General features: G+C 39.6%; 1 protein-coding gene across 13 annotated transcripts in view; it reads left to right on the plus strand.

Moving 5' to 3' along the window:
* Window positions 1-24,169, plus strand: part of LOC117157590 (uncharacterized) — a 208,875-nt gene that overhangs the window by 58,818 nt on the left and 125,888 nt on the right. Inside the window, exon 1 of one of the 13 annotated variants that reach the window (XM_033335746.2) lies at window positions 10,321-10,696. The exons of 10 other annotated variants lie outside the window; for them this stretch is intronic. In XM_033335746.2, the coding sequence (XP_033191637.1) occupies window positions 10,495-10,696 (202 nt within the window). In that variant the 5' untranslated portion in view covers window positions 10,321-10,494. Of the gene's footprint in view, window positions 1-10,320; window positions 10,697-24,169 lie in introns of those variants that run through there. 2 more of the 13 variants (XM_033335750.2, XM_033335744.2) reach the window with 2 other exon arrangements.

Here is a 24,169-nt window from a genome sequence, read left to right on the forward strand (position 1 = left end):
ATGGCTTGTAGTTCGGTGAAAGCCTAAAAGGGGTAGACAACCTCGGTCACGCCTACATCCTGCTCGGAATGTTTGCGGTTTAACGAATTATTTCATTCGACTCCTATGCATCCGGCTAGATAAATTTCTGGGCAAGCGAAGTTAACGAAAATCTCTCATTAAAATAATCGTTAATTTCCTGGAAAGAGGCCAAAGCTTTTAATTTGATGAATTCTACGGATATGTCGAGCTCGAGTCGTTGTCCTTTATTCGATAAAGAATATCGTGTAATACGACATACAGGGTGTCATAGAAGAGAACGTGAAAACGAGCAGAGAAAAAGAGAGAGGGAGATTTTGAATCGATAAAAGCAGAACAGAAGCTAAGGGCGAAGCGCACGAGAGTCGGGGCAATTTAATCAAGGAGATGGAACTAACGAACCCTCTACCTTCTTTCGATCCTTTAATCCTTGCTAAAAGAGAAAGATAATTCTTGTGTGTCTTGGTCAAGAACTGAACAAGGATCTTTCTTGTTCATAAAGTGGTTAAATATGGCCGGACTTGGGTGAAACCGTTGTCGGCATTAAGGTAGATCATATTGGAAGCAATACTCGATCGTTGTTACCTTGTTGTCTCGTTTATCGTTAAACTTTCTTCGAACGACTTGGAGTACACAATAAAATGTATAATTCAGTTCCCCTTAAACGCGTAATCGGCCAGAATATGAGAAAGGAAAGTTGATCGATGTTTTCGATTTAAGTTAAAGACTTTCGTAGATTATTGGCCGGTTATTTATCGAAGCAATTCTCCACCAGCTACCACCGTTCGCGTAGAACAATTTTCCATCCACTTATTCCCGCGGCGATAATCTTCTCACCGGAGGAGAACATTCGCCTCGATCGCGATGGTTCGACTTTCGACGAGAGCAACGAGATACGCCAGCCGCTGACCGGACGAGATGCGATACCGCGGATTAATTCGCCGAGATTAAAGACACACGAGGACGATTGTTCGTGTTTCTCCGTGTATGTGCACCCTCTTTAGATTTCTAAGAAGGAAATACACTGGTGCTCATTGTACACTTCATTTCTTATTGAAACGAGAAACTGTAACGAAGCCGCCAGCAAATCCGGTGAGATTAGCTTCGGAAGAAGAGATTACACGCCGCGTCGAAAATATCGATTATCAGATCGATACCACAACAAACACCATCATCGAGTTTCATCTAACAAGTTCACAGGGCGTTATAGCGAACGTTAACACTATGATGACCGATTGATGATGCTATATGTAGTATCTTGTATCATGTGAGTGTTGGCTATGCGTACGATACATACAGCGACTCATGAAAGTCATTGAACATTTATAGAAATCTCCTTACGGACCTAGCAAAATCCACATTTACTGAACCTTTCACGTGAAAACTATAAAACTTGAGATTAGCTGCTCGTCATAGTGTTAAAGCGACTCGAATTAACTAATACTAGTTAAATAATGTTAACGTAAGGTTAACTAAAATTTACAGAGAGAGAAGTCCCGATCAAATTTCTCGAGTTTCGATGTTATCATAGTTTCTTTGACCTTGCTCCAAGATTTCTGCAGACTCATTTAAATTCCTCCAAGCTTCATTCGTTAATTTGACTCGAAGTGGAGGGAAATGAGAGCAAAGCGCAGCAACGATTCTTCTTCGTGTCTGCTATCAAAAGGATCTTCGTTCGTATCTTTCGCCCCCACATAATGTAAGATGTAGGGGACGGTCGTGCTTGTTCGTGAGTGGAAATTAGAAGAGTGTATTTCGTGTAGCGAAATCTAGCCCCCGTCGTGGATTTTTCACCCTCGAACGTTTGATTCCACGTTGTTGTGTTGCTTATATCCGGCAACCTCCGGTTCTTATCTTCTCCCCAAGATCTTTCAACGGGTTCGAGAGGCTCGACACGCCGTGAAAGATCGTTTTTCCTTGGCCCTGGTTGCTCCACTTTCGCCGACCGTGGTCGATCGTTTAATTTACAGAGAGCCAAGAACTTGCTTCGCGGAAGCTCGGAGGAAGGAGAAAGAGAACAATATATATGAAAATGGGGGGAGAAAAAATAGAAGAGTGAAATAAAGAAGCTGGTGAAGTCTTTTTGGTCATGGGTGTCTTGGTACCTCCTCCACCCGAGATATTTATTACAGCGGAACGAAGTTATTGCCTGTCGAAGCCACGATCCTCGGCAACGATCATAGGAACGAAATTATTTGCGTTCCTTTTGCGCCTTCCGGGAATCAGCGAGGTACGACCCAATTCTCGTTGATACACGTTTCGCCTAGTCGAGTTAGGCTCGTATTGGGCCAGATTCAGCATCTACAAACGAATTTATTACGAACTTGGGTACAAGTGTTATATAGAACCCTGATAGAAAATTCTACGATCGCTAGACTGTGGCTGTTTATGCATCCATAGACGATATAAAACTGCAAAAATACATGGAATGCACGTAATCTGCGAAAGTATAGAAAATATCAAGTTACATTTAACGTGCGAAACAAGCCTCCGATTAGATTCTATTTTTTTAATTGGACTCATAAATGTATAAATTTCTTCTTTACATCGATTTCGTTTTTGGAACAAATGCACTTTTTTCGTCTACCTTGTCGCCACTCTTGTTTATTGGCAGACCGTTGGATTCCATACAGGGGATTTTGTTGCGTACGAGAATCGGTCCGTGGAAATGAATCGATCGTAACGGAATTGGATAACGCGTGGCAGCGTTTCAGTTAACTCCCTTTAATCCCGATTAGCCAAGCAGACACTATGGCTAGCGTGAGTATGGCGTTGGTAAGTCGTGCCAATTCGGTCGGTTCTTACGATTATCCGAAGATAAGCGAGCCCCCCGTGTTATCGATAAATGTGGGTCGATCAGGCGGGGCCATTGATTTTCCTTCGTTTCCTTTACTTGTTTTTGAATTTCTTCCCGATGATTCACGCAAAAATCTACGACTCGTATGAGTCGATTAGCAACGGAAATTGTTGATTACTGGAACATATCCCCGGCCTGTTAAACCGTTCAGATCGTATCTTTTGCCACGCGTGTATTACGCCGCGAAATTGACTCATTTATCACGTGGAGTAGAGAAAGAAGAACGCGCGCGCGCGCTAACGCGACTCAACCATTGCGACTCGCGAAAGAATCGCATCGCAGATTGCGTATCATCGTGTTGCCACTGAAAAACAGTTCGCGTCGCTTTCACCGCGTGCCATCTGCTCGTAACACGAGACCACGTACATACGTACGTCACGGCAGATTTAAACGGTTTTTGTTTTAATTATTTTCGCGTCAACCTTAATTACGAACGGTCTATGGCTTTGTTTACCTTGGAGGCTGCACGGATTGGCGTGTGGACTGGATTCTAATCCGAGTAAACGAAGATTGCTACAGTGTTTCGGAAAGAATCCGAGGTTACGACGTTTTCAAGCTATCCTTATGTTTTATACGATACGTAGTTACACTCCCGTTCATAAATAGTAGGACACCTACCGATTTCGAACAAAATGGGATACAATAGAATTCCGTTTATCTGCGTCTGTTGGAACGAATGTTAGTTTCAATCAATTTAGTTAATACCCGATTAATTGAATTATTGTCGATCGAATCCATTTGTCTGAACGAAAATTATATGTACGAAAAATGATAGATAATTGGGAAAATGATATACTATGAACTCCAATTATATAAAATGTTTGTTCCTCGACAAATTCAGATAAATGGAATTCCACTATAATCAATCCGGGATTGACAGGTTAGAATTATATTATATTCATATCAGACACATAATTCAGAATAGACAGAAAGGGATTTGTCAAAATTACTTGGAAAAATGATAAGAAAATACCTGTTTATCGCATTTCTTTCTAATCCTAACTTACTTTTATAGATATCCTAGTAGGTACTTCTGAACGGGAGTGTACGTATAAAGAAGATCGTGAAATTCGCGTGGAAAGCGGACGCAATTGGAAACGCGGTTATGACACATCCTCGATCACTCGTAGAAATCAAGCGTTCGCGTTATTAAAACGCTCGTGGCTATAAATAATCGGATCGGACGTTAAACGATCGTTGGCTAAGAGAAAGTCATGTGTACGTGACGTAATTTTTGTAGGGTCCCTTTCGGCCGACTCCTCGACGCGGAAGAGAACGTTTTTCTTCTATTAGATTTTTTTTCTTTTCTTGTTTTCTTTTTTTAACGAGCAATCGGGATGATGATGCATGGTCAGTGCCGAGAAGAAGGTCATTTTTGCGCTCCTAGTCTGATGGATTTTTGCGCCAACTGGACGATCGTAAAAAAGATAGTAACTAATCCGAACGGTACACGAAGCTACTTTTGGCTCATGGTCTCGCGGATTACCGTCACGTCTCGGCGTCCCTTTTCTGGACGATCGCGCGTATCGAGCATCACAATGCCGTAATATCATACACGCGAGCTACGAAATAACGGGGACTCGCGTGACGCGTCAATTTAGCGATGATTTAATCCTCCGCGCCAACCAGTTTTCTATGCATTCCGCGCTTCTCGTTTGTCGGCGCGTAGCTGTGCCTTCGAATTATTGACATTTCACTAAGTTTTCTGATAGCAGTCGCTGTGCGAACCTCTCAGTAATCAAACCGATCAGCTTTACTTTTTGCAAACTTCTCAATTTCATTATCCGGATGCCTTATTATTATTAAGCATCTCAAAGAAATAGATTATTTCCTTCCATAGGTTTATTTGTTTTCCAAGAGAATAAAATAAACGTACGTAAATCCCAATAGAATTCTTAAAGTATTGTATCGTTCGACACATTTTCTTTACATTCTAATTTATGGAGTTAATCAATATATCTCAACGTATTACACACAATTTTCGCTACTTGATCCGATCTCTTCGAAACGTTAAAAATATTGGATCGTATTGAAACTTTTCACAGCTTCGAACCGACCTTTGAAGCGTTTTATCGAATATTCCTTCGCTGAGATCAAGCATTTTTTATTTTATAAAACCATAATTTTATTAGACTCTTCTTAAAAGTTTTCTGTCTAATGATTATCCGAGGTTATCGCAGTTTAATCATCGGCATCGCAGATCATCCGAAAATCACCGAGGGTTGCCGAGGTCATATCGTGTAACTTCATTCGAAGATTTAAGATGCCATTAAGATCTCATTATAGGAGCCTTAAGGTTCTTCAAAGATCTCTCAATCATCATCAAGTTCATAGCAAAATCGTCGTAATAGATTCTCCTACGTGCGAGATGAGCACTTTAATATCCCATTTACAATCAATCATCCATTCGTTTAAAACGACCAGTTCAAAGGTCATCGTGAAAGCTTTTCGAGCGACCAAATCCATCCGTAGAAACGATTCACAACTGACAATTCGCCTGAGCCAAGCAACGTGACAAGATACCGTAATCAAGAACGAAGAGGAAGTTGAAGAAGAAGAAGAAGATCTCTGTCAATCCTTGGCCTGTCGGCAGATCGTGTGTCTGGTTCGATCGCGCCATGTACGAGGGCCGCCGCTATCAGACGAGTCAGACTGCTGGACTTGGCATATTAGTCCCCATAAAAGGGACATCGATCGCTATTTCAGCGACTTCGTATACGAGGCACGCACGCGGAAGATCAAGCCGCAAGAAGCTCCTCCACCGCGTGGGTAACAGTATACGATCGATGGAACTTCGGTTGGTTGTGAAGTATGCAGCGGTTTAACTTCTCGGTCAAAACTTTTTTCTTCTTCTTTCGATTTCTCCGTGGGATCTGGCAAGCAACTTGAATTTTTCAAGTTGTCGCGTCCCACCGCCGCGCCGCAGACACGCGCCCGTCTGCTTGGAATATTCATCGACCCTCGGTCTCAGTTTCAGATTCCACGAGAATTCGGTGCGGTTGCATAACGAAACTTTTTGCAAGCAGCGAGCAAGGACGAGGCACTTAATCGAGCTCGATCGGACTTGATACTGGAAACTCGTAGCGGTAGACCACTTTCCTCGGTGCAGATAACTGCTTCAGCGTCGTAATACGCTTTTAAGCGGGGCATCCAATTAACCATCCAGGTAACAGGATCAAAGGAACACGCCAACGAATCTGACAGAATTTCAGATACGGTTGTGCCATGTTGATTGGCGGGGATTTTATTTCATTAGCTGACCCTCGCTATCTCCGCTGGTTTTCGAAGAGAAGAAACAAATGAAAAACGAACGAAAAAAAGAAAGAAACGAGTTTGTCAGATATTCGTATCCTACTCGCGCTCGATGGTAAAGAAAGATGTTCCCACGAATATGCTTCCTTTGATAATAATTAGAAATATATCTAGCATATATTTCAACACAAGTGGCTACTTCATAAAGTGAACGAAGGCTTGCGAAGACTTCTATGATACAGCACTCGACACCATTATTTAAATCAATGTAACAAGAAGCTAATTCAAAATATACAGTTAGTTGTATAACATGGTAGAATATACCTGACCTAAGTGATCAATGGTTATATACCTACTTTCTTAAGTCATTGTACGTTAAACGGACAAATGTGTCGGCTATCCATATTCCTATAGCGTTCAACGTAGAAAAAAATTACTCGGGATTTCTTGGAATCATAACCTCCTCGATACCTGGTCAGGTAAGGTCCCGACCAATATAATCCTATTATAACGGTTCTATCGTCGAGCATCGAAATTGTTCCCCATTTGAGACTGAAACCATCGTTTCAACCAACGCATTCGTTTCCATATTCCTTCTCCAAAGTTTTGCAGTGTCAAGTCGTTACATGCTTCCGAGAAACGTTCTAACGATCGTCACGTTATGCAGTATAGGTTCGGTGCAGCTTCATGAAACATTCCCTAGCTATAAAAGCGAGCTTGGCGCAAATTGCCAACCGCGGTCGGCCATGTCGTACGCTGGGGATATTCTCGCATCGCGAGCTTCTCACTCGACCGGCTCGCGCGCCTCCTCCCACCTTCCTCTTGTGCGCGTTTACGCTTAGAGAACGCGACGCTCGGTTTATCTTCAGCAAGAAAATCGCGGCCTGCCTCAACAGATCCGATGGATCGATCGAAACAGCACGCCGCGTTGTCATGCTTCGATAAGAAACACAATAAAAACGTGTACCAAGTACAATCTGGCGTTGCTCGAGTTGGCCAACGGTTTATACTGTTCAGGTGAAAGTCCATGTCTGTTTGTCTGTTTTTTTTTTTTGGTTATTTACAATTGCTATAAACAATTTGCTACATGAAAGGTAATAAATAAGAAGCAGACATATGGTTATACATGTGTAACTTGAGAAGAAACTATTATTCACGAAGGTATTCGAACATTTGTAGACTGTTTTTTTTTTAATGTGTTATATGTGTTATACTAGACGTTTTGAAATTTCATTAGCACTGGTACGAGACCCGACTACTATGATTATATTAGCAACGCGTGAAACAAATCTGAGAATGTATATAGAAATTACAAAGTATTTAGTTCAAGTAAAGTTCCGCACAGATCAGAGAAGTATTTAAATCAATTATCTTGTATTATGTTAATAAACCTCATTATTCAGTGGGGCCATATTTAACACATATTATATCTGTTTAAGATGGCTATTTATACAGTATGATACTTTTTGTTCTCTTTTTTTTACTAGACATACATATGTTTGCAATATAGGTCTTGTAACTTCTATGTATTATATACATTCAGATTTGTTTTAAACTTTATCGATATAATTATGATATCGATTGAAAAATTAGTAAAATTTTAAAATATTTTATATAACACGCACAATGTACTCATGGAATATTTTATAATATATTTTTATAGTAAGTATTCAAGTATTTCCACAAGTCACTGAATGTTACTGAAAATTCAAGTTCTACTTAAGACATTTATCCACCGATCCTGTTCCTTGGATATGTGTTCTAGAAACGAATTCTATTATAAACTCGTTTTTTCCATTTCTTTTTTATTTACCGAGTCAGTGAGCTTCCAGTATTTTCAGTGCTGTATCCGCTGCACACGCAGTATAAATATGTATTCACCTGATTGTATGTGCGTATTAAAATGCGCATTAACGATCGCATCTTTGAGATCACTTCCTTTGCTTTCTGCCTGTTGTGTATCGCGATACGCTGTAAACGGTCGTAATTACCGTTTAACTGTAATTCTAGGCACAAGTAATTGCCATTTAGCCGTGCGTAGAATAATGTTATAATCATAATTTTTTACGACTCCGTTAAATCTTTGGAGCGTATACTGTTAAATTGGACAATGGTTACGCGGGGAAATAAAATTACGCGCATTTAGCAATTGGAAAGCCTTAAAATCTTGGAATATTTTTTAAAGAGACGGGTATCCATCTTTGAAACAAAACGTTGAGCTTCTAGCTTTTTCGAGCAATGGGAACCAAGATACACGAGTGCATGGGCTATGAATAAGCTTTTACAACAGAGTACAGAGAGCACAATTGTGCTATTGAAGCAAACGTATCGTGGGTAGTGGACATTTACGCGCAGAAAGTCCATCAGTTATTGGAGCATCTCGATCGATGCAGGAGTCAGGTTCAGTTAGCCAGTGAATTCTTTTTCAAATCTCCGGTCCAACGATCTTTCTCGTCCATTCAATTTCGTTTTTGCCATCCGCACAGACCGAACGTGTATTTCATTTTCCACGTTTCGACCATTCTACCATGGTCACTCATCCGTTCAGCGTCGATTCTCTCTTTGGTCCAGGCTGCGCGACGCAATTAGATTCCGGGAATTATATTCAGGTGCATAGGCACATGAGTATAGGTTAAAATTACGCGGAATGAATTGAAAGCTGATGCTGTGCTTTTCAATCTCGTTCCGAACGAAACGAAAAATCCGTGTGTCTGCCGGGCGAATCGTGCGTCCGCGTGCTCGGCAATTTCCGGCACCCCTCGGCGGGTCTCTCGAACGCGCCGCATCGCGGCGTCATTCAGTTGAACGCTGACCGCCACGCGCGAAGGATCGCGTTACGTTCAGTATCTGTGCGACGTCACGAGTCACTCCCGGCTGTCAGCTCAGCTGTTCGTGCACTTTGACAGCGAGTCACGTCTCGTGTTTTCCCAGCGTGTCCTCGTTCCATCGTAACGATCTGCCATACGATCGTCGATCAAATTCGCTGCGAGAAAGTTTGCGTACGATTGTCGAGCCGATAAATTGCGTCGAATATTCGCCTTTCGAGTGTCTGTTCGCGAGGCACGTGCTCCTTCCGAGGGAATTAAGTATATAATTAAGTAAAGAACGCAGTGCGTTGAATTATTCCCTCAGACGGACGATTAGAGGTTTGTACGCAAACAGAGCTGCTCCGTTTGCGGACGGTCTGTTGGCAAACACGCTCGTCACACAGAGAATACGACATCGAGAAGGCTGTGTCTCCGATCAACGTTCACCTCGAGCACGTACACCGTTGTACGCGTTCGAAATTGCGCGCCTGAAATTACATTCAGAAGGGGACATCGTCGGGACACGTTCCCAGCCTCTTGGTAGCTTCTTAACGAAGCACTCCGCCTTTTAAACGAATTCAACAAGGCCACTCGTCCGCGGTCAATTCGTACCAGTCCGCGTGGACGGATTCGTCCCGCTCGTCTCCTCGCTCCATTAGGGTTGACTGACCGACCGATTCACGAGTTATCGTGCTGGTCCGCGCGCAGTCTAAGATACATTCGCGAAGCGTGTGCGATGCGCTCGTTCCGTCGCGACAACGTGATATATCGTCAAGGAAAACAGAGCGCGTGAAAGGGGAAGAGAGCAAGATCGTGGACACAGAAGCGTAACGCCGGTGGCTATACATCGAGGGAAGAGGATTTCGAGGCTGCTACGCGAATCCAGCGCGTAGTCGTCCGCCGAGAATCGTGAGCCCAGACGATCCGCAGTTAACGATCAACAAAAGTACTGGCCGGTAATTAGAGGTGGATTAATTGGACCGCGAAGCAGCTCGCGTCGGACGCGATGAAAGAGAAGAGGAACGTTGCGAGGAAGAGAGGATCGCTAGAATAAGCGCGCTGTGTTGCTTTCTCGCTTCAGGGATTCTCGTCTGCGACGAATTCCACCTCGTCTCTACGTGTAAATATTTACCGCATTGTCAGTGAACTCATTGGAACTGAAACACTTCTTCGTGTAATACGGATCTGTAAATTGGAACTTGTTCGCGAACAGGTTGTCCTTGTTCAGATTGCAGTTGCAACTTCCAATTATAGTAACTGCTCACTAGTGTGTTTATGATACAGTTGTCAACCTGTGTCATCGTTTTTTCAACTTTTACAAGTTATTAGCCATCGTCTTTTTTTTTTTTATACAAATCTTCACTTTTATCGAAAGGACTACTTCCGAGCTTAATTACGATAAGTGAAACTGGGAAGATCGGAAGATCGATAGATCGAAAAAGGGTGGTCGATCGATTGATCACGAGCGCGAGTGAATCGGCGGCGGTCAGCGTGTCGGGGATCGGGTCGGAGGATGCGCCGTCGCGCGACAACGCGATTTTCGGCGATCGTGGCGATAGGATGTTGACAGCCCGTTCTGGGCCTTTTGGGCTCGGCGTACCGCGAACCCTGGGGCCCGCGGAGGGGAGTGATCATCTCTTCCTACTACCTGAAAGGGCACTGATCATGGATAGCACCCACTTGAGACAGGACCTGGCTGGTCTGGACTTCAACTTGCACCTGAACCTGCTCCACACTGCGCCTCGCGGCAACGTCTGGCTATGTGAGTCTCGCTACTTTGTACTAGGTCACTGTCTAGGGATGATAGAACGCGCGCGCGCAATAGGCTCTTTTTATATCCTATGAAAACCAGAGGGGCAGAGATTCCGGTTCCATGGAACTGGTCTTTGATGTAGTTTCTCTTGTTTGTTTCGATGATTTGACGGTGTTGCTACAAACACGCGTTCGTGGTTGAAATGTAGACAAATTGCAGGATTCGTATGGTGTGTATAGCAAGTATGTTTGATTAAATGGCTTCGTTCCGTCGATGATTCGGCATTCTAAATACAAAAGTAGGATCTTTTGTTTTTCCTCGCTCGTTCACCTGGTTCGTTTGTTAGAACGACTTTTACGATCGAGACGGAGCGAAATGTTTAACGCGTAATCAAGGTGCATTTGTTCGGATTACGTGTTTTTCGTCTGAATGGAGAACACGTTCGAGGTTACAAGAAATGCTGTTTTATTGGAACAAGTATTCTTTGAATCGCGTGCTCAACGCGGCTTCTGTGTGTTTCTAGCTGTTCGTTTTAGTCGTTTAGCGTTTTCTTTTTGAATGCAGTGAAAATAAACCATAGAGAATTTTTATACACGCGCAATCATTCAAATATATATACTATTCATAGATCTTCATAGCAACCGCATTGTGTAATGTTTTTTGCAAATCTCTCGTGTTCGGCTTTGTGCTGTCATAAAACGTACCAATTAATTTCTGAACGTAACCTAGAAATTGTAATGATCGGTGATTACCCGTAAAGTTTTTACTCCTGCATCAAAGGATCATTAAATTGCATCCACCCTAGAACATAATTCTCGGTTCAGCTTCTTGGCATAAACTTACCAGCCAACTGTCACGAGTAAGAAAAGCTTTTCAGATCGATTCCTTTTTCGCTTAATGAAAGTAACGCAGCAATCCAAGGATATTTCATTATTATGATGAAGGCTCTGGTTAATGCCAGATGTCAATGCGAGATGCATTCTGAATATTTTTGCTTCTCCTTTAACATTAGTATTACCGACCACTCTAATGTAAGACTTGTATCAAAGAAATCAAAGTGAACGGTACATGAAGATTATATAATCATATGTATTATAAAAAATCATTTAAATTCCCAAAAATATATCATTGTAAATCTATGAAATTTCTATGAAAGGCTATAAATTGCTTTATCCACGTATTTTATAAAAAAATCATTCAAGTTCCCAAAAATGCATCGCCATAAAATTATAATGTTTCCATAAAACTTCATAAATTGGTCATTTTGTCTGCCCCAATAATTTTCATATTGAAGTTACGTCGTTCTTCCTAACGATAAACTCTATTATTCAACATCCAATTTCAAGCTCTATTATTACAATTTATTACAAAAATGCATTTTTTTAAATATCGTCGATTTATCACACAATACATATTCGTAAAATTTCCGTTGCCACGTTCGTAAAATTTCACCATTTTATAAAAACATCGGATGATGTTGCGATGACAATCGTGCGTGTCTATCGATGAAAACGTTACGCCATTCGTAATTTTCGTTACACGGTGTTCTGTCAGTTTTTAATTTTTGTCAGGTCGTTTCGGTGGAGCCAGCAAAACAAGCAGCATAGAGCACGGAATTGTACTCGAAAATGGAAAACCCTTGCCTCTGTGCTGCCGAGGGCTCGGAAAACAAGGGTGCGCGTTATTGGTCCATAAAAGTAGCTGTCGTACGAACACGTCTCGTGTTTCACGTTTCGTGATGTCTTAAACCTGCTCTTCGGTCGACTTTCTACCACACATATATTTTACAGGATCTTACGTAATCTTTTAATTATGTTACTGTCAGAACAATTTACCTTTGTATCCTTTAAAAAAATGTATCAAGTTCGAGTAATTTTGCGCTGGAAATTTTTAATGCGTGTTTTAATATGTTGCACTTGAATGGTCAGAATTAATATAATGCGATGAACTTAAATAGGAATATATGAATTTCTTTGCAACCAAGTCAAACAACTCCATTTCTGCATGTTTCTTTATTTCATTATCCGAATACACGATAAAAGATTGATTATTCTGAAAACAAATAATTTATCACCACGTGTTTATATATTGTAAGAGGACACGACCAGCTGCAAATTTCAAACTAACTCGAGGGAAATAATTCTTGAAATTCACCGATATGTCGCATCTGATACAAACAGTAATTTTGCCAAATGCGCTTACGCATTGTAACTAAAATGAACTCATCCCGGTTGAATCCATTTATCCAAGAGTGAAATTTTATTATATAAACGAATCGCAGCTATATCAAATTTTTGTCTCCTCATAATTTCAGACAAATGAAATTCTGCGGTAATTACAACGAAAAATCTAAAGCCCGTGAATTTCGATTACAGTTAAGTAGACGAAACTACTCCCCATTTAGACCACGGTAACATCCTAAATGTACTCGTAAAAAATCAACATCCTCGTATATCTCATCGTGCTCGTCGTTAGAACGGTATCATTAATATTCATCGTTGACCTCGTGCTGGCCATTATAGTTTTCGTTCCGACATTTGTTCGTGATGTTATTGTCCGCGCCTGTCAAGATTGATAATTACTTTTACCATAAACGTGTTCCCTTTTTTTCCCCCAACGTGATGGTCGAACTCCAGGGCTTCATGGCGCCGTCAACTAGCATTTTCTCGTTGGACTTCTCGCAATACAGTTAGGTCACTTATCGTACCAGGACAATCTGGCTGTTTTTAATAGCTTGCATCGTAACGTCGCATAGGTAGAGCTGCTATCCCAACCGTGGTCTAGAAACTTGCAGTCTTATTTAATGGGACTACAGCCAGTAATTTCTGTTTACGTCGCTGTCCCCTTTCGAATGCAACGTTGTGTTCTTAATAACGCGAGGCATTCGCACAACGCTCCTAACCTAGCTTTTTGCTAATTATCGTTAACACTATTACGTTTGCCTCGATACGTATCGGCAGCTAAACTAACAAGGAAGCAAGCGTACAACTTTCGAGTACTGTTATAACTCGGATTTTGCATCATATTTTGCGCGTTACGAACACGCGAGTTTTTTAATCATGCCCCACCGTTTTTCAAACCAACGACACGCGACCGATTTACAATGGGACATCGAGAAATCGCATGGAACACCATTGCGAAAACTGGCTTGGTACAATCACGTGTAATTTTCTACATTCCATTGAAATACCCTGAAATTCGCCGACCGAATGCGAAAAATTGTTCGAACGTGTTCGCTTGTTTTCAGCCCGTCTAACTGAAATTAATTGTGATATTTTGAAACTGTTGAATGTGGTCGATGGACGTTCATGGGCCAGTCTGAAAGTCAGTTTGATTACGGATAATATTGCTGTGCAACGTTCTTTTCCTTACGTAACGCGAGAAAGGTGGAAACGAGCTGGCGACTTTTTCCCCTTTTTTCCTCCGATTGTAAATGAACCGTTCAGCTGTGACGCGATAGAAGCACACCTTTCAAAAAGAACGAGAATTCCTTCAGGAATTCTAGTCGAACAGACTCGAGCATAATTGCTGTACGAAAATTCCAAACGCTCGTTCGATCTTATCTTTGGCTACGTGTTTTTTTAAACTTGCACCTTTATTTTCCAAAGTATTTAGAACGGAGTTCTAGTCAAGTATTCAAACACTTCCATATCTTTGACAAAATGCAGTGTAGCCAAAATATGTATAGATGGATCTGCAATGATTTTATCCGTTACTATAATTATAATTAGCAGCGATGAAATTAATTTCCAATAGCTAATATACAATGACAGAATTGGTGTACATAGCTAAAGATTGTTAAATTATGTTGTTCTTTAAAATCCTCTTCGTTCTCAGGTTGCTTAATTGCAAAACTATGAGTCAGACAAACTGACACAAGCCCGCTAACGCTATTTCAAACAGTGATATCTATCAGTAATTACATCAACGATATACACAAATGTACAGACGTACATCAACGTAATCGTAAAGAAGGAAGTATATACCGCTACCATTTTTTGATAGATAATTTCTATTTATAACCTGCTAGTACCATAAGAAGGTGACAAATACTACATCTAGTTACTAATATGTACATTTTGATAAAATTTATATTCCGTCGTTGCATATTTATTAAAGTGTCTATAGATCTATGGAGACTACGAAAATTTGTAGAAATTTGAATGTTCGCCAACAACATGATTAAAAGAAGATAGTATACCTAGGCAGATATATTGTTTCTGACTCGTCAAATATCATAATAATTACTATACTGTGCGCATTTTTTCCATCTTTTAATTTTCTCTGATGGTACTCTATAGTTGGTTCTCTACTACCAATAGTGTGTCACGTGTTTCAACAATTTTCAATAGTCGTAGTTTAAATAGAAATTTAAGAATCTAGTTTGCATATTCCTCGTGCAAACGAATGAAGTTATCCGCGCAATTCCATCGAACTAGGTATAGACCTTGAATCGACCGATGCGTAATCCTAATAATGAAAACGTTATTACGTTGTCGTTGCAGGATTGTCGAGATCTCGTTCACCGTTGGTCGAGCAACGTAGGAACGCGATAATGATTAACAAAGGCTCGTTATTAGGCTAGTTATTAGGCTCGTTATTAGCCTCGCTGTAACTCTACGCGAAACGAAGTTAACGGAGACACGAGAGCACAAAGATTACAACTAAAACGTGGAGATAGTGTTTTCCATAGTTCGGGTGCGGTTATGCTGTCGTAATCGCGTCTTTCAACGAGTAGTAGTCGACTTTGCGTTTATCCCAGATGTTTCAGGCGTTCGTTTCTCATTGTTCTCGATAAAGATCGCTGCTTCTGTCTATTCAATTTCGAATGCTTGTTTCGTGTTTGGAGGGTAGAATCTTTTGATCATCTTGATTTAAAGCCAAGAATAGAGTTCAAGTTGGCGTTTCGTGTTAGAGTTCGCGATTATCGGTTCACGTTATGTTTTCCAAGATCTTAACAAGCGTTTAGCGTGATTTGTTTCTTGCGAGATATTTTCTACCATCGATGTTAATTACTATTCTAACATGATTTTTAATTTTTTAAGTCCTGGATTGTATTATTATTGTATATTCTCATCGTTTCTAAACGAATTCTAATTCCGGTAAATTATTTAAAATCTAGAGGACAATGTTAATAGAAAGTGTACTAGTATATAATTTATTTAATCATTTAGAAGCCAGTTGACTATTTAATAATATAATCTCTTAGTTGATTATTTAACAATGTAATCTCTTAGTAGCTGTCCAAGTCACGTTTAACAAAATCATCAGGAAATGAAAGTTCGGTCTGCTAAGTAAGTTGCAGGACATTTCTGTGTAAAATAATTATTTGTTTGTAAAGGTTTATTTTTAATCGTGGCAAAAGTACAAAAGTTAAATGATCGCATTTATCATTTTACCAATAAGCAAGCGACGAGATTATTACCAGTGCCAGTCTGCGTTATCTTCGTTAGTTATTTCAACCGCGCTTGCTTCTATCGTCTGCGACGTAATTCTCTGTTCATATTAATAAAATTCCTGGAAGTTCCTGACTTCTAAATTAAAAATCTTTCAATGTTTTAATTTCATATATTTTATCTCGAAAAAATCAGAGCACACTGATGCGATCGCAAGACCATCCTTTTTCAAGTTCAATTAACGCAGTGCACCGCTGTGAATTTTCACCACAAACTTTGCCCCAGGCGCAAATATAGGCTAATGTCTGCAAAGTCTGATTAAGCCAGGGTTTTACTACTTACATAGTAGCGTGATTTCTCACGTGGAACTTCGTCCAGGAGGTTAATCTGGAATAGAATACGGATATCTCAGTGCCTCGTTTACTTGTGCACATTGTATCCATTAATTCAGTCGTCGAGCACTGCTCGCTGAACCGATAAATTGTCGCACGGTTTCTCGAAGAGTTTGTTCGATTCGCCGCGCGATTATTATCGGTCTTCTTGCAGTTCGTGTTATCACGATGCCACGCCTTTATTCACTGTGTGCAAACAGCTTCACTTGTTCGATATCGAGAATTGGAATACGCTCGACGAAAGCAGAAATGAAGTGGGAAAATAGAAAGACTTTCTCATTTATTAGATAGAATCGCATTAATTATTTTTAATCCGCGCTCGACGATCGGTTTAATTAAAGATTCGACCTTAAGTCGGGCCTTGGGATCGCAGAGCACAATTTACCAGGCTTGCTGCACCTACGTAGGATATCTTTAGTAGAAAATTTCCGTGTCCTTTGTCGTTTATCCCGGTTGATTGATCGCATGCCGATCGTTCGTTAATCCAATTACTCGCACGGTAATTAAGCAGTTACGTAGGACTGTCGATTATCGTGTATGGTCTTGCGTACGCTGCAATCGACTATTGACACTGTGAGCCAATAGTTCAACGATTCTTTTTTATATCGCAGGATGAAGCCAGATTCTATTCGCGATAGAATCTGTGATACATTAGGTACAAGTACGGCGATCGTATATTAAAGCTTTCAGAAGGTATAGCCATTTATGTATTGTATTATAATTGCACCCATAATTGCATCTGGTTTATAGAAGAAGACGTAGATTTTTACTCGTGGACTGGAAAAATTATTTCCAAATTAACTTTCTCGTTGTGATACATTAGGAATAAATATTTTTGATATATAGATCAAAGATGTGTTCTGTTTTTAATTAACGATGGAGTAACGAATAGAGTAGAATTAAATAAGACACCCTTTGTATCGAGGATTTTAATCCTACAGTATAATGTCCCCATCACTTTTTGCTCATTATCGTATTAGGAATAATTAATGAAGTAATTGTTAATATATCATATGTTAATTGTATATTATATTATAACATAGTCGAGAGAAACAAGAAGGAACAATTGACACATACCCTTGTTTTCCAATGAAGTATTTTTTTTTATCGAGTTTTATACATTTCATTTGTATAGTATCAAATTTTCGTAGTTATACGGAAGTTCTATGGAATGATAACAAAATTAAATATACTCGCACCTAATCATTTAATATATAAATAATACGTGTGTGTTAATACTTTTTATAGCTCCTGTAGTACTCTCTTTAATCCCCGCAAATGGCTCCCATTACATGATTCGGTACTCGCCTATTTCATGACCCCACTATGTCGTTTGCAGTCACATCTGGAAGTTTTAGAATAGTCGACGAGTTTATTACACTGTTAGTTAATTGGATTAATGTCGTAAGTGATACGTTATTGTCGTGGGCGAGTAATACGAAGAAAGAACACGAAAGGCTCGACCTTGGATGGCACTTTTCAACGGCTAATTTTCACGCCAGAACGCTCGATATAGTCTCTGGTGACACCGAATAATCCTTGTCACCTTTGTCAAACTCCAGATCGATATCGCACCGCGCTGTGATACCTTTCGATGCATGATTGATTATAGAATGTCTTCGCTAGCAGTGGAGCGAAACGTGGAGCACGATATTTCGTGTGACTCGGTTCCGTTTCTGCACGAATGATAAAGCAAAATTGCAGACTGACCCAGATATTTGTATCTCTCAAAACAATTAGGAGATCGTTGGCTAAAGTTATTCCTGGTATCCAATCCGATAAGAACTTCAATGAGTTAAAGCATCGGTTGATTAAAAATATTTCCAAGGATCTACAAAAAATCAAGCTGTCGAAGCGATTTAACAATTTGGGATAATCGGATTATTCGGTTGTTTAATATTATCGTTTATTGTTGTCGGTATTATTAGTTTGTTTAATATTACACGATGATTGACGTTTCCCTTATTGAGGATGATTTATGCTTCTCGACTAACTCGTGTCTTGGTCTTGAAACCAGTATTTTAGTACCTCCCTGTCATAAATATGCATATCATAAATATATATAGATATACTAATGACTGGTGTCTAAATTACCCTTCATATTCCACGTTATGTATCAATATTCTTTAATAAGTTACGAACTAATTAAACGAAACATGTATTCGTTTCCGGCAAAACTGGTTCTAATTTACCTCCAAAAACATCAGAGTAAATATGTTTGCATTAGTATAAAATGACAAAAAGAAACTTTCTGCACAACATAAAACGACATTCAGCCTCGAAAGAATTAGAAATATAGTCGTATTTAAAGTAAAATTCTTTAATATTCTTTTAATATTATAACAGCGATGTGAAGCACTAATTGCATCGTTAAGCGCTTGAACAATTTATTCTTCGCCGAAATAATCGACAGCCGCTGCAACGAGCAAAGCATACAGAATGTATTCTGCAATCAACATGTTAAATCAGAACATAATGATCACGGTAATCCCAACTTGTTTATAATATTTAACTTCTTATTAGCTCTCTAACTTCTTCAATGTTTCATAATATAAGTCAATATGTACTTAGAGCAGATAGTAACTGATCTTTTTTCTTTTGTTTCAGGTGAGTATCCTTTCGAACAATTTAACGACACTTTATCACGGCATCTGGAAAGCTGCACGTGAGTATCTGGCTCACTCGTTGCGCATCAGTTTCCAGCGAGGAAAAAGAGAAGAGAAGACAAGCCTTCGTCAAATTTCTTAACTATCATTAAACATGATGAAGCGCGGCACTCGAACGAATTCCTTCGTATATATCGACCGGTTCTTTTCGCAATTAACGCGCGTAAGGGTCAAACCGATAACAATGTGAATCGAATTCCGTGACTAACGATGTTAATGAACGTATCCAGCGGTTTAGCCACGCCCTTATTGACGAATCGATGCTTCTGAAACCGAATCGAAGCGTCGATCTCACGAGCCGGAAACGCGCGTGTGCCATAATGACGGGCCACGTGATCGATGAATTCGTTTTCCTATCCTTGAACACTTATCTCGTTATACAATCGCGCGTTACGTGTGTACGAATCTTTGTCGAAATTAACAAGGCGTGGTACCGAAATGATAGATTCGCCAGGAATTCCACGGAGGAACTGGTAAACCTCTTAATCGATTGAAAATTCGATCGCGATTTGCGATTACGTTACACTGTATGGTCATTGGGATATTTGCAGAACATAGAGGAAAATCGTGGAACTATATATCAACTATATATTTTTCTTCTTTCTTTCTTTTTTTTTTACCGTAATGTGGATTAGATATTATGAAAAAGAAAGAAAGACGAATCAAATTGACAATCATTATCGCCAATTAATTCTGAAGAATTGATCTATGAATAATCTCTTCTTTCGTGATCTTACGTTTTAAAATTGCTCAAGTACAATTCGACACGTGGAACATCGTCAATATAGTATACCACCGAGTTGAGACTTTATCATAATGGAATTCTGATTAGGTATATCATGACACGACTGATGTTTGGGTAGAGCAGTAACAACACTGAATTGCTAAGTCGCTGGTTCGTGTTTCACGAAGTGGTATTTGACGAAGGAAGGAGGTTCGCGAGCTGTACGTAGGAATGTAGGAGGTTTGCGTGAATGGATATTGATAAACAGCGTTCGTCGGTAGTTTAACGAACTTAGCAAAGAGCTTCGTTGTTAATATACATATCGCATAGAGTTGTAAATTAGATACAGGACTTGAACACCGCTTCAGTTACTTGTGTCTCAAACGATCCCATTAAGTTAGAGCATACGATATGTTGCTTCTCCGAAATTGGAATTTTACAGACTAGTGATAACCATTAAATTTTATCTTGCATTACCACACTAAGGAGCAACTCCATTCCAAGGATTTTTTAATGTGCTGATAATGTGCTAATAATTCTGCTGTTTAATATCCTACAAAGTATTTATACGAATTTAGCATTTTGTTGTTTGATGGACATTTGTAACAGATGATCTTTGTGCCAATCAAACATACGATAGAACGTAATAGTAATAGACTTTTAATATAACGAAGGCAAATAAGTGTAATATACGTAATTATGTTTCCGAATAATCTTATGTGTCTGACTAAAAATGAACATTAATATTATCAACAACACTTGCATGTGTCTAGTACGTGCACTGATATCAGCCACTTTGACCGGTTTAATAATCTTAGTATTGAAGATAATTATCAGAAATACGAAAATTCTGAACAATTTAATATATGTAATGAAAATTTTACTTAAAGAAAGAAATATCTCATTCGCATCGATCTAACACAACCCCTTCGATAAATTATCTTACAAATCCGTGGATAATAAACAGTTTGCACACAGGATTTTCTCAGATCGTATAATATAATTCTGTCGGTAGATTCATACGCGATCACATTCCTGTCGTTCGACACGACGGTTGAACGTCAATAACGGCAGAACGTCCCTCGAGTCCTTCCGGTCGAGCTGTCGATCTAATGAAATTCTCGATAGCTCGACCTCTTTTAGGCGTCGATCACCGCGGTTTATTCAACAGGATTGATAAATATCCCCGCGAGAATCGAGTATTGTCGACGAAAAATACCGGTGAATAGAACCGACCAGTCTCTTCTACTCGTGAATTCTTCGCGAGTCAACCGGCGAAGCTTTTTCTCGTTTTTTCTCGACGATCGGATCGATGTTGGAACTGCGAATAGTCAGACAGAGGTCTAGTCGTCGTATTCCCTCGTAGCCTCGATGACATTTTCTATTCGATGTTAATGGCGTAATAGCTTCTCGAAGCGTGATCAAGAGGAGCGGTATCGATACAGAGACCGCCATTGTATCGCGTTATCAATCGACTACGATCGCCGTGTTCAGAGGCGATCCACGAGCTCGAAGTGTGCTATGATAGTCATCATAGATCTTCAAAGGAGTAATTTATTCGGTTATTGGAACGAATAATTTAATGAGCTTAGCAGAGTATCAGGGCTATATCGACGAACGAGATCGATATTAATTACAATTTGGTGACATGGTTCTGTCTGTTGATGAACAAGTGTTAATGGCGGCTGTTGAGAAGTTCGAGGATTTCGAGTGCTCTCACGGAGACGTCGATTGAGTTAGATGTGCAGCAATTGGGGTCGACTTAGCTTGAGTTCGAGTCTACAAAATTCCGCTGCGAATGGAGCCAACTCTCTCGATAGGTTCTGACAAATTATTTTTGAACGAAAGTTATCGGAGCTTTACAGCATCTAAAATTGAAAGAAATTTTGTAGAATACGATAGATCTTCGTTTATATGAACCTGTTGAGTGATGATAAGCAGTTCATAAAACCAATTGGCAATTATATTTAATTATCTGCAAATATTAGTTATAAAGTAAACTATTTTCTACGATAAGAATGCCATTATCTTATCCAACAAAATTTTACTACTTAACAAGAATTTAAAAACTGTTTTTACCATTTCTTAAATAATAATTAATCTGCATAGTCGATATCTTGTTAGGTACTTTTAAAACTCAGTCTATTATTTATATTCAAAAAGAAAGAAAGGATTTAACGTGGTAAATCATTTTATCAATTTCCAATTTAGAACAATTTCCCGAGAAATTTACTTTGAGAAGAGTTCACTGATCGCTTCTTCTTACTATCATTCTTCATTCATATAATGAATTCATTTGTATAAATCGATTCACTCGATTGGTTCGTTTAATGGGACATTGATAAAGACTTTGTTTCAATAAATGTAGTTGGTATAAACAAAGTTCTATTTATAAATTCTAAATGAAAACACGAAAGAGCTAAATCAGATGCTACGAACAAGAGATCGTTTCAACGACGAGACATTTTTATTCCGCAATTATTGCAAATAAAAACCAAAGACTCGCTAACTCTCGTAACAAGCCGAAACTCTCGAATCGTATCGTACTCGAGGAACGTTCACAAAAGATGCACTCGAGAATCTCGCAATAAGGTCATTGAAGCCACCAACCATCCTATATTTTTTACTCTCCAGATATCTACCCAGGAATTTCGAACAAATTGTATTGAGCAAGAAGATTAAATATTTATACAGACAAGGATCATCGCGAAAAGTTTAATTTTATCGCTTGGAGCTCTTTCGGGTCTCCTTGACTCTCTCTCCCTCCCTCTCTCTCTCTTTCTCTCTTTCTCTACGAGATTTTCGAAAGATCATCGAGTAATTTCTCGGTTAATTTCGGCCTTGGTTTAATACCCAATCGTTTCCAAGCGGTTTGCCAAATTATGTGATGCGTGCACAATGTGTAATCTGATTTATAGATCAGAAATTGGGCTAGGCGACCTGGCACGCCGGATCAATACCTTTTCTCGTTGTTTTCGTTGGTAGGATTCTCTCGAAAATCAGGGAATTTCTTGCGATTTCACAAAATAAGACAATATAATGTTTGTCTGTGCTCTGCTTCAATATTATAGAATGTAATAGATTGCTGAAACCCCGATGTTTACGTTGTACATATCTCGAAAATCGCAGTATAAGTAGGATGAGGGAGATTCCGTGACTGAAAATAGGACGAAGATGAAGAAATTACTTTGGAGACTTGATTCTTAGGAAAATAGAGTTTGAACATATTTAGGCAAGAATTTACCCGACGTACGTGTATTCGACAAATATTTAAACCCTATTTCATGAAAACCGTGGCTCTCTACGTTATGGATTTATTCTCGCACGTAGACTAACTTCCCATTCTACTGGGAATTCAGGAGTTATATAGAATGGGAAAGGATGTACATAAGTAGCAGAAGTGAAGATTTCCAACAGACTTTTACACCTTCTCTAGTCGCTTATCGCCTGAACGCCATGAACTTTCTGAAAATATATCGAATCAGTTTTAACCACAGTCTAGTCGATACTCAACTAGACTTTTTATTTGAATGGTGATTTTTTTTATTCGACGATAGTCTTAAAAGCTAAAACCCGCGACTCTACTTTCAATTTTCTCCGTCATACTTCACATTCACATTTATATTCTTCCTACAAGAAAATCGTTTTATATTATTTTACTTTCTAGTAAGTTTCGTATAACGCACGTGATATATTTATAGAAAATTGTTATGATAAGCGTTCAATGACACTCGTGACTCAACGTATGTAAACATCAGTATTTACTGCTGCAGATGCCTTTATTGAAATTAATTTTATTAAAAATATCGTTTTACAATAGAATGCAAGATCGCTGATCAATTCTCTGCCATTCTGTTACTCACACCGGACGATGAGAGTCTCGATGACTCGTCCCAGAGATCGTAGCGTATTGATACAGTCGACGAGACTCTCTTGAGAACAATGTACACCGACGCTAAATGACGAGGAACTTAGGCGAACGTTTCGAGACTTCGAGACTGGTTGGCGCAATAGGTAGGATGGGAGTGATGAAGTGGAAACGGTTCGTACGTAGACAGACGTGGTCGTTGGACGTTTATTCCGTTTGGCGCCGCGAAAAATTCTGATTCCGAATGCTGCTCGTAATGTGCACCACTCTATAGCTATTCTTTGTTGCGAATCCTCGATGCATTTACAATGAGCGACGAACGAGGTGACTCACTCACTGTTCGGTATAATAACGACGCCAATAAACTGTTCGCAACTTCTGACTTTGATCTTGAATTGGCTTTAGGAATTTCGAGATTGTTGTACGTGATTTATAG

The sequence above is a fragment of the Bombus vancouverensis genome, chromosome 6 (assembly GCF_051014615.1).
Source record: "Bombus vancouverensis nearcticus chromosome 6, iyBomVanc1_principal, whole genome shotgun sequence".
In the NCBI taxonomy this organism is placed as follows: domain Eukaryota; kingdom Metazoa; phylum Arthropoda; class Insecta; order Hymenoptera; family Apidae; genus Bombus; species Bombus vancouverensis.